General features: G+C 42.3%; 1 protein-coding gene across 1 annotated transcript; it reads left to right on the top strand.

Moving 5' to 3' along the window:
- The first annotated feature begins 186 nt into the window (after positions 1-186).
- spats2 (spermatogenesis associated serine rich 2) lies at positions 187-16,967 on the top strand. Its single transcript, XM_047583017.1, has 13 exons — positions 187-324; positions 2,347-2,623; positions 3,435-3,514; positions 4,721-4,829; positions 5,291-5,340; positions 5,608-5,830; positions 6,178-6,357; positions 7,048-7,183; positions 10,837-10,895; positions 12,174-12,283; positions 12,493-12,595; positions 12,976-13,121; positions 13,201-16,967. The coding sequence occupies exons 2-13, from the start codon at positions 2,599-2,601 to the stop codon at positions 13,450-13,452; spliced, it is 1,473 nt and encodes a 490-aa protein (XP_047438973.1). The 5' UTR covers positions 187-324; positions 2,347-2,598; the 3' UTR covers positions 13,453-16,967.
- The last annotated feature ends 481 nt before the right edge of the window (positions 16,968-17,448 follow it).

Raw genomic sequence — 17,448 nt, 5'->3', positions numbered from 1 at the left:
GACTTTCTTAAAGTTTCTATTTCTGATCACAGAGGGACATACAGGTGAGGTTAATGGTTGACGCAGCTACTCAAATGAGCAGAGAGTCCTTTATGTTACGGTTGATTATTTCCTCAGCGTCATCTCACATTTACAATCCGGGTTGAGACTAATTTAAATAGGGGTTGTCCTCGTCCAACCTGGCAACCCTGCGGGAGCCTGTGGAGGAAAATATTGCCCAGAGTCAGTCAGTCAGGAGCAGACTACTCGGCATTAAAGACGGCTGTCTGGCGGTAGGAGGTGCGGTAACCCGTTTCCAGAAGCTACTGTTCACTCTGCTGCCAAGTACGTATTTAATCCTTTGTTTAACCATTGTGCACCGTTTTATCCGAGTAAATCACACACGGCTTTTAATGTGCGCTCATCTATTTAGCGGCAGAGCTGAGTATCCGTCCGTAGATGATAGCTAACACATCCCTGGCCAATAAAAGCTGCGCTGAGGTCAGACGAGGAGGCTGCGTTCACCGGTCCCCCCCCAGAAATAAGGCGTTTTTGCACTTTTGTGCAGCGTTAAGTGTTTGTTCGTGTTGCGTTGCGACTTCGGAGCCACAGGCGAATGGACGAGGCCACTGGAGCGGAGCTAAGCTAATCATGTAAGGCTAGGTAATGCTAGCAGGCTAGTGGGGACCGACCGGACTCCGAAATGAAAGGTCCGGACCACGGACTCTTATTGTGCAAGGATCGTTGTAGATAGAAGTTGGCGTACGTGTTAGATAAGCTGTTTCATAACCGGTAGGTGTCACGCTGTAGCGGTGTTTGGTCTGTCTGATGGTCAGTGCTTGGCTCCTTTTCACAGGAGAAGAGGTTCATTTTTTTTTTTTTTTTTTTTTTTTTTCTGGGATTGAAAGGAAGCCCTTTTGGTCTGGAGGTGTTGCTCAGCCGTCCCAGAGGCCAGTGTGTGTCCTGCAGCAAGCCAAGAGACCCGGACTTTGATTTAGGATACATTACAGGATGCTAGCTAAGCTGCAGCAGGAGTTGACAGAGATCTGATTAGCCGGCTGATCTCGACACTTCCTGCTTTAATTAGACATATCTGGGTGTCTGGTGTTTAATTAGCCCCTTCTGCCAGGAGACTCGTTTATTTCAATGACGTGATTAGAAAATGTGAGCCTTCACAGAAGCCGGTGGCATCTTAGACTGTCCATCCTGCTCATGTTTTCACACACATCCATCTTCCCTTAAGATGTGACTAAGCAAACTTTCCATTTGCGCTCCGACTTTTCTTCATCCCTCGACGCAAGTGCACCTGGCCGCCCCTGAAGATCCCAGCACCATCCCTCTTGATAAACACAGTGCATCCTAGTTGTGTGCGTGAATGGCTGGCTGCGGGTGACACTTGTTGATCGTGCTTGTGACGTCCGTGAAGGTGTGGTGGAACCAGGACTGTGGCATGCCAAGTCCTAATCAGGAGGGTGTGGGTTTGAACAGCGTTTTTTAAAGTTTCCCTTTCAAGAGAAACAAGAGCAGAAAGAGAAACCTAAAGCAGGGAACAGCTGGCCCGTAAAACATGGTTACTGGAGGTCATCCGGTTGGAGCGTTTATTTCTAAGGCCAGAATAAACGTGATTCAGTCAAACGTGGATGTGGCACTCGGCGAGAGCATGTGGACAGTATTGATTGTCTACAACGTATTATGTAGCTTTTTGCACTACAGCTTAAAGAAACCTCTTATCAGACGCCTGATAATTTTATCAACACTAACAAAATCAAGATAAAAATAAATTCAGACACGGTCCTGGCATCCTCAAGTAACTGTGTGCAGCACCAGTACAACCTAAAAGGTCGGAGCTAGTTTTTGATCATGCTTAAAACATATATCGGGTTTTTTTTTTTTTTTATCACACGCAGTAATCATTGGCTCATTCAAAAGGCCCAGACCGCGACGGCTTCGTGTAAGTTCTCCGTTCACATCATTATCACCCACCACTCCTGCAGAGAGCTGAGAAAAAGGAAATACCCTTCAAAGATGTGTTGCTGTCTGTGGCCCTGCTAACTTTTTCCTTCCCAACATAAATGCAGCGATTCTGCCAAGGACAATATTAACTGCAGATTTTTTCGAGAATGCACAGCCAGACAGACAATAATTTATTGAAATCTGTTTTTCATTCATATTTTATAGCCAGCGGAAATGGATTTCATTTGATTTGCGTTCATTTTTATGTTTTTTTTTTTTTTCTTAATGCAGCGATTTTGTGCATATACTGCATGACCACAGTTCACTTTTTATGTAGTTTTTTTTTTTTCTTTTCCTGAATCATAGATTCTGGCTGTTTTCGTCACCAACTTTCTGCCTTTCTTTCTCCCACAGATTTGGATCAACTTGCTGAAGAAAAAAAAGAAAAAAGGAAGAAACCTGAATCTTTGACTAAATGGTGAAGTCCTGGATCTGATACTCCTTCTTCCAAACCTCCTGCCAGTTGATTAGCCTTGTTGGCATCGTGTCCAGTGAGAACAACTCAAACCGAGAGTTAAAGCATTTGGAGCCTTCTTTTGAACACCGGTTTAAATACGTCTGAAGTGTTACATCGCAGCGTTTCTCTGGAGACTCCTGTGTGACAACATGGCGAAGAAAAACAGCCAAAGGGGTATGTGATTCATAAAACCTTTACCAATAAGCTGACAAAATATTATTGTCTTTTTATTGTTATGAGTAGGTTGTAGCTGTAAATTATGTAACTAGTAAATATGTGCATTACTGTGGAGTTATCCAGAAATGACCAACACTTACGGTGAATTTGATCTATACATATTTACTATGACTTTAACCTACTTTCATGCAGAAGGAAAACAACTTTTACCCGTGCTCAGCAGTTTTTTTTTTTCTTGTCTTTAAATGGCCATAGATTATCTTTGGACTTTACTCTTCACAGTCAGCTGTATACTTTGTTTATCATTTAAAAGAAATGTTCATTGACCTTTCTCTAACTGTGACTCAGCTGTTTCTTGAAAAATTTATCCTGCCTCCGATGAGAGGATCCTGAAGGCTTTCATTGGTTATTAGTCATTTAAACCAGACGCAAATTCCAGGAGGTTCTCCTTAAATGCCTTAAAAACACAACCTTCCCCCTCCACAGCACACTCTGATGAAGCCGTCTTCATCTTCACATGTTGCGCACATGTCTATGGAACAAATCTATTACAGAATTATCAGACGGCTTGAATACTCTTTGATTTGTTCGTCATGTAGATGAACGCGGCTACACACGCGTTGGCTTTCGCAAAAAGCAAATCAGGCATTGTAATGGGAATAAGAATCGAAGCCAGCTATAATTTTTTTTCCAGGAAACCTCTGTGAAGATGTCCGGCGGTGGGTTTGTTTTGCAAATGACGTGGTTTGCAAATTCAATTCAGTGCCTGAACAGACAATGGAGTTTAGTTTTCGCTATGTTTTCCCAGATACGTCTGGGGTGGTGTTTGACACTCGGTCAAAAATGGTCATGTCCCAGGGAGGAACGGCTGAGAGGATGAAGGAGAAGGTAAGAAGATTTCACGCTGTGCACCGCTGCGTTTTCTAGTGACGCGATACACCTGGAGCTACTTATCACAAATTTTTTTTTTTTTTTGGTCATCTCTGGCTTCGGATCTGCTCCTAAAACGTGGACAGGGCTAAGCTTTGACATTCAGTTTCATTAAGCTTGAGTCAGCACGGGAGTTTCCTGGAGACGCTGCCTTTTGGCAACAGTTAAATACGAGAAAGCAACTTGTCTGAGCGGGAGCAACAGTTACTGCTTCAGCAGTTTGGAGCTAACCCGTGAACCTTGACGCCTTCCCTTTCTTAATCAGAGTTATTTTATTAGTTTCCTGACATGTTTTACATATCTTTAAATGTATTATGATGATATGTCATGACTGGGACTCACTGTGTTACTAAAGCTGTTTAATCTATGTAATCTATCATGGAGCAGTTTAAGGAAAATAGGACAGCGCACAGTTTCACTGCTGTGTTTTTAGTGGCTGGTTCATTGCATTTTGACTTCTACTAATAAGTTTTGTGAGGTCGCTTTAACAGAGCCACTGAATTAAATGATAACCAATGCTACAACGTGGCAAGTCTTCCTATAAAAACAACGATGGCTGCCAAAGGTCATAAAACCGTTTCAGTTTTATTTTTGAAATTGTACACACACTTGCTACTTCCTACTGAAAGCAAATGCATTTTATTTTAACAGACCGATACTGAATCTAAGTTTCATGAGGGTATTCGGCATTAGTTTAAAATAACTGAGACAGATGTTGACTTAACCGTGTTTTCATTTTGATGCTGTGATTTGTACGACTATTGAACTGAACTGTATTGTGCGCGTTTCTTTTATTTCGACAACTCCATTTTATTCAGTGGGCTGGGCTAAATAACAAAACACTTTTCAGTTTCATTCATTCCAGTCTAGCAGCACCACAAACTGCATCCTCTCAAATGATTATGCAGTTGGATTACTGCCTTTCTTATGCTGTGTCAACATAAACTGAACATAAACAGATGAGGTGTAGTGCAACACTTTCGTATTAGAAAGCGTATGTTCTTATTTAGATTAAAGCCGCTAATTTCTCTATTTTGTACGAATGACAACAAGAATTGAACACTGTGTCCTGAAGCTGGCTGCTGTTAAAATCTGGTCAGTGTGAGTTTTCTGTGAACGTTGAATCGACTTGGGTGTTATTTGTCCTGTTTTTCCCCTTCACAGATCAGTGCTGTCAGAGCAGTTGTCCCCAACAAAAGCAACAATGAGATCGTGCTGGTGCTGCAGCATTTTGAGAACTGCGTTGACAAGGCCGTGCAGGCTTTCTTAGAAGGTATGAGGATGTCTGTGTTTAAACAAGCTGAGAAAGTGAGTTCACGAGCATTACTTGCGAAGAAGAATACTTGCATTTCCTATGTAGTGGACCATATATCTCTTCCTGAATTGTTTGCCACTATTATTCCACGTAATTTGTTGATTGGTTAGTGAGATATAACTTCTCCTGGCATGCCACCCACCTGCCTTTGTCGCTAACCTTGAGAGCACCTCTTTTCATTATGCATGCCATACGTTGCTTGTGTTGAGGTTGAGCGTCATTTGCATGCCTTCAGCTTTGCAGGTTTAATTATAGAACAGGAAGGTTGTCCTCGTACGTCAGAGGCTGTTTTGTTCCTCATTTAGCGGTATCTAAACAACCTCCGGGCGCTCAGATATTGAGATGATATTACAAGGTTTGGAATCTGCCCTTTGTTACTGAGCACCTTGATCGTCATCGTGTGTGTTTTACACCTTTAGGCAGCGCAGTTGAGATCCTGAAGGAGTGGAATGTCACCGGCAAAAAGAAGGTAAGACCCTGAAAGACTAGATTTGAAGTGGCTCTTTATTGATTTGGCATATTTATGTCTCTCTGAGATGTGAAATATTTGAAGCTGCTTTGTGTTTTAAGTGCCCTCCACGGATGTTGAACTGTGGTTGTAAACAGTGCCAAAACCTTTTATCTTGACTTGGTGTAAATGAAAGCCTCCCTTTGTGCACTGAATCGATCCATGACACTGACTGGTTAGGATAGAGCTGATAACAAAGGAGTCTGACACTGATCTCCTCATGTTCAGCCCAAGAAGAAAAAGAAGCCCAAGCCTCAGCCAGAGGCCTCAGCCGAGCCCGTGCCACCTGAGGTCACGTCACGTGAGGAGGGCAAAGATGAGATGAACGGCTTTCATGCCAACGGATCAGTAATGGATGGAGAGTCGTTGGATTCGCTGAGTGAGCAGTTGGACTCTGCTTCCCTGGATGCAGCCGAGCTGGACTCTGAACCCGCTACATCCGAAACCACCGGTAAATGAGGCTCTTCAGCAAAAATGTGTTGAATAAAATTTGATTTTTTTTTTTTTTTTTTTTTTATCTCATGAAGAAGTTGATTTGTCGCGTCGCACAGTATGTACAAGTTAAAGGTTGTTCTGACAGCCTGTCACATATTTACCCTTATAAGCACTGGCCTCGTAAAAATGTGTAACACTTTAAAAGTGCTAAAATAGTGTGATTGTCAAAGTACACATTAAAAAAAGAATCCCGAATAGATTAATGTGAAATGTTCACACTGTGAAGTTTGCTGCTAAACGGCTTTTTGACTGTTCTGGCTTGTCCAAAGTTGCTTTTGAAACTAGTAATTTGTCTCGTCACAGGTGCAGAAGCAGAAAGTCAAGGTAGCGCTCCAAGTCCCGCCTCCCAGCAGGGAGGGAGGAATCACCATGGTCCCAGAGGCAACAAGCCCCGACATAGGCCAGGCTCAAATATTCATCCCCACTCTTCCTCGTTTGCACCCACAAGCGACGACCAAGGTCCAGGAGGCGTGAAGAAGATGGGTGAGGCAGCTTTAGCTTTCAAGTTATATCGTCCTCTATGTAGTTCACAGTCAGTACTTTACATGCACGTGAAAAACAAAAACAAATTATTGCCTTAATCCGACTCTAACTGGACAACTCAAAGCACATATAAACACGCAACTCTCCTTATCCGATTAGGACACCATGATAGTACAATAGGAAATCAATTTTCCCCGGCATGTATATGCTCAGTCAGCATTAAACTAGACAACTTGAGTGCGCATGCTCCACAACCACTGCGCTGGCGTATGGCGTAAAAAAAGCAACTTGGTAGAAGCTCCCAGAAATGTGGATTTTTGGTTAAATGATGAGACGCTCACGTTAAACCTGCTGAAGGAGCTGAACATTTTAAAATACATGAATGACTCCAGCTTTTTATTATATGACCTAATAGGTCAACTGGTCAACGCATATCGCCACCTAGTGTGGAGGAGGAGAACATGTTCCCGTCGGTGTGATTTTCTCTGTTGCATGTAAACTGGGACAAGGTCAGAAAGTCCAGAGTTTAGCGTAGCTCGATGAAGCTGTGTATGTAAACGCAATGGTTAAGAATTCAGCATTGAGAGTAAATGTGTAGTAGCACTGCTTCAGTGACTTAGTTCCTATGGTCACGAAACGCTGCAGAATAAAAACACCCGACTTAAGTCCCCTTTAATGCCGCCTCCTCAGCTCCAAACATCGACCGCTCTGTGAAGGACCTGCAGAGATGCACTGCCTCACTGACCCGCTACAGGATGGTGGTCAAGGAGGAGATGGACTCATCCATCAAGAGGATGAAGCAGACATTTTCTGAGCTCCAAAGCTGGTATGTACGTTTACTTTAAGTAGCTGTGACTGTAGCTAAACCTTGTTTCCATTCAAAGTGTAATCAAATTTGTGGGTTAGAATGAATTCTTCTATGAAAATAGTTTTTGCCGTTGCTACAGTGGTAAACTGAAAGGTACAGGAAATGAAACGGGATGCTGGATCAACCCGTGAGTGTCCTGGACACACAGGGCTGCAAGATATATACACCGATCAGCCACAACATTAAAACCACTGACATTAGAAGTGAATAGCATTGACCATCTTGTGACAATACAATGTTCTGCTGGGAAACTTAGACATGTAACATCCACCTAGACCAGACCGGGAACCCCCCCACCCCCCCACCCTGTAGCAAAGATGACTCCTTGCTGGCCACCTGTCAAAAAAACAAAAAAAAAACAAAACATGAAAAGCAGCAAAATACGTTGACCTGGCCTCCAAATCCATCAAGTATCAGTGCACTGGAACAAGCCTGATTCACCACCGCTCGCCCCATGGGACCCAAAGGCCCCCCCCCCCAACAACATTGTGTTGCCATCACACACAGGAAGATGGTCATAATGTTATGCCTGATGGGTGTAGCTCTGCTGACGCATAGCGCAAGTTAAAAGCAGAAGTAAATAAGTAGGTAGCTGAGAAGTTGCTAAAGTCTGCACTCAACTCAATAGTCACATGTTGACTGTGGCCAATCGATGTGACTGAAAACTAGTTTTAAACTAGATTCCTTTTTAGTCGGGCATCAGTCTTATTTGACTAATCAATATTGTGCTGCTATCCCACTATTCATGCTGAGAAAAGGCAAACAGGAATGAATAAAAGGGACTAGGTTTAATCTCTCACTTCCTGGAATAATGTAGTTGTTGCACTATTATTGCACTTTTATAAGCTCCACTGTAACATCAGTGAGTCAAAGGGCATTTGTCTTAACCTTTGTCCTTCTTGGTGAGACAGCTTTGCAGAATAGGAAATGGACTCTTTCATACATTCAAACTGTAGTCACTTTTATGGCGCCCTATTAATTATTATTAGATGATTTAGGGCTTTTTACAGATGTTTTTCCTGAAACTGACTAACTGATACAGGAGTTCATATATAACTGTAGATATAATTGCAGTAATTTCTCTATTGTAGTAATAATAATAATAATAAGACACTTCAGATGCTATAAGTTTATGTCCTTATCATCTATAGAGGGTTAAACATCATTAGGAGTTAATAATAACTGGCCTTTAAAAGTATCAGTATCAAGTATTGGATATTATTTGCTCTAATTTCTCATACAGAGAAACATATTCTGTTATTATTCTGAAAGGCTGAAACGTGACGCCTCGGTTTTGCTGTGTATCTGTGTAGCTCCACTGCTCCTGGTCTTTTCTTTTGGATAAAGGACATGTCGGTTCAGTTCAACACCTACAACGTTCAATACATTTCGAGATGTTCACCTTTAAGCAGCTAAAACAAAAGTACATTCTCACTTATTGCAGAATATGGACCAAAATAAATGGAGAAATGAGAGAAAAACTGAATTTCTATTATAAAAATCAATGAAAAGACATCAGCTTAAATACAGAAGCGTAACTGTATAATAATTAGATCTTCCAGTGGAAGAGATGGATATTAATCGACTTTTAGTATCTGATTAATCCTTAACCATGCGGTAAAGAGTATTTAATAAAACACACTGGGTTTGTCCTGGGTGGAGCCCAACTCATGTCGTGATTGCCAAACATAATGATAATAAAGATAATAAATGTGTGTCTACTGTTCAGAGGTGTTATAATGCTGCACCAGACGCAGAGAAAACCCCTGAGTATAAAGGGATCCCTGGTGAGCAGCTTGTCATCCCACCATGGTAAAGGAAGAAGTGTTTATCAGCTCAGGGGTGTAAACAGAGACACTCATGTCACAGCCCAACATTACTTTTACCAAATAACATCATTACAAATGATCATGTCTGTAGTATAGCAGATGCATTTGCTCCCTCACAATCTTTCATTGTAATACCAGAATTTGATCCATAGCAAAAAAAAAAAAAAAAAAAAAACATAAATAAAATAATTTTTCACTGCATTACTTAAAGTGATCACCAGGAGTCCATTAGCTCAGGTAGAGGGTCTTTATGATCCTTATGAATCTGTACAAAGTGGCGAGTGTATTTGAAATTAATTCAAAAGCGTCGTCTAATTGAATGTAATTCGCGTCTGTACTGTAAGTAAAAATAGACTGTGGTCTGGTTACATCATATAAGATGAATTAAAGCTATTAGCATACTACAGCTGATAGACAACAGCTGGCACGCTGCCAAACATTCTGGGTGGAGCATGAAGTACATGAATGTAAATTACTTCTTATTGAACAACTAGACTTCCTGTTACACTACTAGAGCCCAGTGAGCGAACAAGTTTGATGTTCTCCACGAGTCGGAAATTGCTATCACTGTGGTGACAGTGTAAACAAACAAACTTCAGGAGTATACGTGATTTTTTTTACATTTATTTTTGAGTTGATCTCATATCTACTATGAGGTGTTTTGATTAAGGTGACAGTCGATTGGAGCGTCTGACATGTGACGGCTCGTGTCATGCTGAAAGCAGGCTCTGAGTGTCCAAAAGTAGAGCGAGCGGTGACTTCAAGAAGAGCTAGTTCCATCCATACACTAGCAGTTTATTTTGTTTGTTCTATCTCGATCACTTGGTGTGGGAAACGTACGCCTAGTTACTGGGGATGTAACGATGCACCGCAAAAAACGATACAAATGTGAGATGAAAAATGAATCGCAATGCCTTTTTGAAACAGCAGAGGGCGTAAAATATTTTTGAGTCAGTTGATTGACATCACACGTTACTACGTGTTCGACATCGTACGTCACTGTCAGGTATTCAGACGCAACGAGAACTGCTGATCTTCCTTAAAAAAACATGTAAATCCCAAACTAGTAACACGTGCAAGGCTTAGTTTGTTTATTTGAAGAGATTCTGTATTATTCATTTAGTTATTTTGATGTGGTTTGTGTTTTAAAGTTCCATTATTTATTTTTTGTTATTAAGATGAACTATAATCTCAGTTGCATTTTTAAGAGGACATATGTGTTGTATTGCAGTTTACGCTACCTCAGAGAAATAAAAATGATTCTCTTTAATTTGTCAGAGAGAAAGTAGAATTTGTAGTTTTTATATATCTAAATATTTTTAAATATGCGTTCATTACATAGTGTTTTGAAGTTACATCCCACCTCAGAATTGTGTTTTCTTGTCTGAAATTTGTCTGTGACCTGATTCTGTTGTGGGAAAATCGCATCGCTAAGCCGGTATTGTGAGTTGAGTGTATCGTTACATCCCTCCGAGTCATCGGTGAATTCCCAAATATTTTTTCTTCCTTTTCTTTTTGTCTAAGTAGCTGTTAATAATTAAACTGTGCTTGTAATGATAATTGAGAATATTGTTCTAACTGTTTTGCATCATCATCCACTGTCGATGCTGTATTCAACGTTGTGAATCAGCCTTTTTGCTTAACGTTATTGGTATTTCTGTGTGATTTCAGTGCAGTGTCGGCAGGCAGCACAATATTTCTTATCTCGGAGTGAGTCGACTAAAATCAACCCCCTCCTCTCTCTCTCTCTCTCTCTCTCTCTCTTTTTTTTCTCCCCCCTAGTTTAATGGACAGAGAAGTGACTCTACTGGGAGAAATGGACAAAGTGAAAGCTGAGTCCAGTAAGTACTTTGTTTTCCAGCATGTATACTGAACCCTTGCCACATTTTGCCCTGGAGCTGCTGGTATTCTCCTCATAATATGATCACCTGACTCAGGGCCCTGAAGAATCTGACCCAAATCACTTCCGGAGGTAGTAAGAAAGGCTGTTGTGGAACAGCAAGTCCCAGTTTCTTGGTACTGCAGTGGTGCCCTTGGGGTCCCTGTATACCTAGAGCATACCAGAGAGTGTGTGTGTGTGTGTGTGTGTAACATGACAGAGCAAGACTGCATATTTGTACAAGTAGGCCATTCTCTCTTATTCTCTATTCCTCTCAGTGTAGAGTGTTGTGTGTTCCGGGCCTCCAAAAAGTGAATAGTGTCAGGTGTCAAGGGAGACTCAATGCTGTCTTTGTGCAAGGTGCGTGGTGAATTGAGAGGAAAGCAAAGAAACTCGAGTGCTTCTTCGACATTACAAAAAGCCAGGTTTCCTCGAAACGTACCTTCCTCGGAGCTCCTTCATCCTCTACATGTGTGTTTGCCCCCGTAAAGGAAGCACTAAACTGAAAACTGAAACTGAGAATCTGGATTTCTCATTTGTGTATTTAAACAAAAACTAATTTTTTTAGAAGACTCCACGACGCGATTAGCCTCATCCGTCCTGGCTGTGGGTCTGTAGACAGGAGACAGAGTGTGGGCCTGTTAAAAGGAAGGAAAAAATGTCTTCTTCCACCCTGTTGACTGGAGGGTCTGTGCTCGACCGCCTTAAAACCGGCTGATCGGCGGCTTCGCGGACGTGGAGCGTGGCGGCGCTCACACTGAGAGAGTCTCATCAGAAATGCCAAGTCAAATTTTTGCAGCAGATCCAAAGGAAATTATTAAACACCACAGCTCCCATGAGAATTTGCCCGTTGTGTGATGAAGACAAGGCGTACCTTATCTTATCTTATCTGGTTTGGAAATTAAATCTGCTCATGTCGATCTGTTCGGACAGAGGTGGTTACGGAAGGAATTGTTATTCTGATTGTGAGCGTCAATGTAAACACAGTAGTTATCATGTTGGGAAACTGTTTCATGAACCAAAGTTAATCTCTGAGCTGTAAATATTTGCTTCAGTCTCAACGGAGAATGAATTTAGCTGTTGGTATAAATCTTTTCTCTCACTTGTAGAAGACAAACGTGAAAATACTTGGTTAGGTGATAAATGACTCCTTCATTAACTAGACATCACCTCTGAGGATACACTTGCTGAAATGGGTTTCACGTGTGTTAAACGTCACGTCTGTGCCGCTGTCTTTCAGTGATGAATCTCGACGCCCGGCAGAAGAAAGCGGAGGAGCTCAGGCGGCTGACGGACCAGTCTGCATCCATGTCAGAGGAGCAGCTGAGCGAACTACGTGCAGACATCAAGGTGCCTACACAGAACCACCGCGGTCTGACCTCATTTTGCCGTCTCTCCATTAGCTCGTCTGACTTCATTTTTTGTCACTGACTAAATGGGAGAGAAGGCTGATTTGTACAGCTGCCTTTTACAAGCTGAAGTAAAACCAGGCTGAAACATGCTGGTTGATGGCTGTAAGCGGTAAACTCTTTTTCTTTGCTTTTTTTTTTCTTTTGCAGCACTTTGTGAGTGAGCGTAAATACGACGAGGACCTTGGGAAAGCTGTGAGGTTCACGTTTGATATTGAACCGCTGAAGACGAGCATCTCTGGTTTTGGATCAGGTGCAGCTTCCTCTTCTTATCTTGATTTTTGTTGCACACTTTCAGTTCAGTGTTCAAGGCTCCTTAATATACTCAAGGTACTGAGGAGGAAAATCAATGTGTGGAAGAGCAGAAATATTACCTGGGTGCAGCCTTACATCAGAGCTTTGACGACATTGCTTATCTTTATTGATAGACATCAGAGCAGGAATGTGTCGAGTTGGCTGCGGCTGGGACACTCTAACAAGCTTTTATATCTAAAAACCATTCAAGTGGTGATAAATGTGGACAAGTTAAACACTCTGCGTCTGTGTTTGGTTAGCGTGTGGTTACTGAGCTAACACCCTGCTCCGTGAGAGAGGCCGTTCTGTTCCTAATTTAACGCTCTGCTCCTCGTACAGTTTACCACCCGCGCACAGGCTACTCAAATCGTTCCCGCTGTAGCTCCACGTCTTCCTCCGTCGCCAGTCCGAGCTTGGTGGATCCCCCTCCCCCCACCCAGACCCAACCCCCTCCCAGCGAAAACCGACCTCCGCCAAACAAACAGGTAAGCTCAGGCCGTGAAGCGTCTTCGTCAGGTCACGTTGGCTTTGTCCCGGTAACCGACTCTCCGTCCTCTCGGTCAGATTTTCCAAGGGAACAGGCGTACCTTCCAGGGGCAGGGCTACCACTCGGGCGGCCAGCGGTACAACGGGAGCTCCTACAACGAGAGGAACGCCGGCCGCGCTAACCACCGCTACCAGGGCGACGGCGGCCCGTCCTCGCACCACTCCAACAGCTCCAGGGGTCCCTCCCACTCCTCCACGTCCTCCCACAACCAAGACCGACCTTCTCACAACGGGCTGCCCCAAAGGCCTCCAAGAACGCACTGCCCTTGACAGTGGAAGTCACCCGCTCAACCAAACCCATCTACTAACCCCCGCACTTCCCTTTTCTCCCCCGTGCCCTACTCTGCCCCACACGCCCACCCCCCCCCCACTCCCCCATATTAACTCCTTTCAATGAAGAATAGAATACAAGTTTACATATTTCCTTCAGTCGAGCTGTAGTGCCGCCTCTCTACATCAATCCATTCATCCTTAAGACTTGAAAAGCTCTTACTGTTCTGTAACCGCTCTTCCTTTTCTCCCCTCTTTGGTTAAGGCTTCTATCTTTAGGCCCCTTTGAGAGATTCCTCTGCTACGCTATTGTCAGTCTCTGTTATTCGTTTTTGCAGTTCAGCAGTCTGCCAGAGACTGACATGATTACCTGCAACAATCTGTGCACTATTGAAGTTGAACTCTTAGTACTTTTTCTATTTTTGCTGTGGCTTTGTCAAATCTCTGATTCCATCTTTTTTTTTTTCTTTCTTCCCCCTCCTCCCTCCCTCGCCTCGTCTCCCAGAACCATTTCAATGCCTTCACTGTGGAAAGCGTAGTTCTAGCATTAACAGGGATCTGTCATCAGAGGAGTAAACATGCAATCAACACTACAGACTGTCGTTAATCTTTTCAAAGTATAAATGAGACATATCAAACTAATCCAGAGCTTTTCATGTGGCTGCTACAAACCGTAGGGAACTTGTTAACGCTAGGACTTAGGTGTGTTTGAGTGAAACTCTGTGGACACAGAGTCGGTCCTCTTGAAGGAGTAGTTGTGTGTCTTTAAATACACTCATTCCCTTTTTTTTTTAGCCAATTAAATGAGTGCAGTGACACCGCTGTGTACTGTCCGTACACCAAGTATAACCCCAGAGCCAGCAGCTAGTTAGCTTAGCACAGTGACAGGAAAGGGGGAGAAACGGCGCCGTGACTCATGCTAATGTGACGCGCTGTGCATCTAAAGCTCCGCAAGTATCTCCTTCTATCTTGCGTGTTTCTTTTTGTGCGGAAAACAAAGTATAGAAACATTTTCCTCTGGGGTTACGTGCGAGGCAAAGATGATGTTGGCGTCCTTCTCCCGGTTTCCAGCCTTGAAGCTAAGCTAAGTGGCTGCAGTCTGCAGCTTCATGTTTACCACGGACACGAGAGCGGTGTCAGTCTTCTCATTTAACGCTGCAACAAAGTGAATAAGTGCATTTATCAAAATGTCAAACTATTCCTTTTCAATATTGCCTAAGGCAGTGACGTGTCGCCCTCCCACTAGCCAGTGAGGTTATCATGTGTGATGTTGTTCTTGGCTTGCTGTCCATTATTTTCTAACTAAGAGAGGGCTCATAACCTTTTGTAGAATGACGTTAAATGATATGTTGAAACTCTCGGCAAAGGAAACTTTGTTGCGCACATGCTGTTTCATAGTTCTGAACATTTATTCAGCTGGACTTTCTTCCACACCGTTTTGCTCTTTGTGTTTTTTCTTGTTATCTGCACACAAATGACATGTTAATGTCGTGCTTGCCTTTAGTCACAGACTTCACATTTGCCTTTCTAGAAACATGGATGTCTGCTTCATAATCATGACAGCTTTCTGAACAGATGGTACTCGTAGAGCAGACTTATAAATACATACGTGAAAACAAGGTGCAAGATCCATTCTTCCCCTTTTTCTATTGCCACTCTTTCCACCGTTAGAAGTAAAATTGATCAAACTAATGAATGCACTGGAGGGTTGTTGTATTCACAGGTTTTTTTTCTTCTTCTTTTTTTTCTATGGCTGCAAGGCTGTTGTTGGCTTTAAATTTCATCCAGTCCAGTCTGTGAACAAAACACTGATTCTTCAACACGGCCTGTTTCTGTTTTGAGCCGTTTTCCTCACATTGGGCTCTAATTAAGGGACAGGGACCCCTGGTGATTCTTCTTGTACTTATGTACATAAGCGGAGCTGCGAGGCTGTTGTGGAAAAAAGCGGTTGTTACATTATTGCTGCATCTTCTTCATGATGTGTCGTCTTCCTTCGAGCAGACTCTTGAAAAAGGAATTTAAGTGTTTTCTTTCCTCAGTTTTTGGGCTTTCTGATCAATTATTATTATTTGAGATTTAAAAAAATAATAGTTAAATTAGTGAATATTGTGGAGAACATATTGTACACTTGTTTGCAGTCTTTGGTAAATATGCGACTTAAACGAATATGGTGTCGTTCTGAGATATGCTTGATGTGAGAGAGTATGTGAAGACGTTGTGAACAGCCAGTTAGCTTAGTTTGACATGAAGACTGGACCCAGGTAGCCATGTTTAATGGCAGTGGGAGATGTTCCTGTGTGGGGTCCCATGGGGGTAAAAAAAAAAAAAAAGCATCCTCAAGGGATTCACAAGGGACTCATAACTCAGCTGGAGCAGTTTACTTTCTAACAATCAAATCTTTGAAAACAAAACGTGATATAAAGCTCTAAATTTTTTCCAGAGTGACAGAAGTTTGCTCATTGCTGCACGTTGTGACCAGTGGGAGAAAAACTTAACGCTTATAATAACTAGAGCGTTGTTACAGCGAGTGTTTTCTGTCCAACATCTTTCTGTGGGTCTGTCCCCAACATGACTTAAAAAAAAAAAAAAACACATCTGTTTCTTGTCCAAACAAAATAACTAGCAGCTATGAGCTCATTAATACCACATGAAATTTTCCTCGGTGACTACATACAAGGCAGTGAAGTCAACCAATTCATACGTTGGTCACGAACAGTAACTTAAACTCCCCGCTGGTTGCCTAGCAACAGCCCTACACCAACGAGTGGTCCTGTATGTAGCTGCTGATGAAACTGCAAGATGTTTCTCTGGTTTTTATGTGAAACAAAGATTGAGTGTTTCGTTTGCGAGCTCATGCTAAACTTAGCTAACCAGCTGTTCACACAGGGAATGAATCCTGTCCGAGGTCACAAACCGCTGATAAAGCAGCGTGTGTTTTGTGTTTGTAGAGGCAGTAAAATGACTATGATATCAGAAGGATCTTCAGACTGAAGTGTCCGTCTCCCTTTAAACATTTTTGTTTTACATTTCGAACTGTAGGGATTATTAGATTGTCACCAAAGAAATAATCTCGTCCCGTTTGAAGTTGCTGCCTTTTTTTTTTCTTTCCCTCGGCCTGTAAAGAATTCCAAAGGGGATGAATCCAACAAGTCACCTTCTCTTCTTCTTTTCACCCTACTTTATTTCCAGTTCCTTACTGTATATACATATATGTAGCTATATAATTTTGTGCTCGCATGGGGCATTTTGTATGTGATATTCATATTAGGCATAATGGAGGTTAAAGCATCTAGTTCATTCATTCTTCCGGTAGACCTTGTGTCCTCCTTCTCAAAACCTTTCTGAGACAACTGTAAACTCAAGTGCCTTTTCTTGTCTCCCACCGATTTATCTGCATCCCCTCCACCAGAGTATGGACCAAAGACATCAGCCGTCCCTGACTGCCCAGCCCTCTCTTACTTCCCCCTCACTGAATGGCACACTTTTCATTTACTACAAATAAACTGTTTGCAATACTGACCGTGCACGTTTGGATTTGTTTGCAAGTTGAACTCGTGTGTAACGAAGAGAGGGCCATTCGTCACACTACATGTGAGCACACGGTCTGCAGTTAACTCTCTACACGCTACAGGTCACTGGTCCTTTTATTATGCTAAGAAAATGTCTAAAATAATGAAAAGCTTGTTTTGAAGTTGTCTGCAAGTGAATAAATGGATGAAAAGACGACAAACCAGAATCATTCAAACAAAGCCAGAAACGTCCAGCAGAGGGCGCCGCTATACTTAAAAACAAACGAACAAAATGGAGATGTGGTGAAAACTTGTTCGTTGAGAATATTTTGAGGTTATGAATGAGTTTCACGTGAAGTACCAACATATGAGCATTAAAAGTACAGAAAAATTATCATTTATCCTGACGCAACATTTTATAATGACAGGTTGAGCCACTTTTAAATACTGTGTAGTTTATACCAGTGACTTGACTTAACCTAGGCTT

Source organism: Mugil cephalus, chromosome 1, assembly GCF_022458985.1.
Source record: "Mugil cephalus isolate CIBA_MC_2020 chromosome 1, CIBA_Mcephalus_1.1, whole genome shotgun sequence".
NCBI classification, from domain to species: domain Eukaryota; kingdom Metazoa; phylum Chordata; class Actinopteri; order Mugiliformes; family Mugilidae; genus Mugil; species Mugil cephalus.
Note: the sequence above shows the minus strand (reverse complement) of the source record. Positions and strands in the feature narration are given on the sequence as shown.

What these genes read in the sequence shown, in the direction of transcription:
- spats2 (XM_047583017.1), top strand. Translation starts at nt 2,599, where the DNA reads ATGGCGAAGAAAAACAGCCAAAGGG. An exon ending in CTGAGAGGATGAAGGAGAAG is followed by an intron (nt 3,515 to 4,720) that starts GTAAGAAGATTT and finishes TCCCCTTCACAG; the next exon opens with ATCAGTGCTGTCAGAGCAGT. An exon ending in TTTTCTGAGCTCCAAAGCTG is followed by an intron (nt 7,184 to 10,836) that starts GTATGTACGTTT and finishes TCTCCCCCCTAG; the next exon opens with TTTAATGGACAGAGAAGTGA.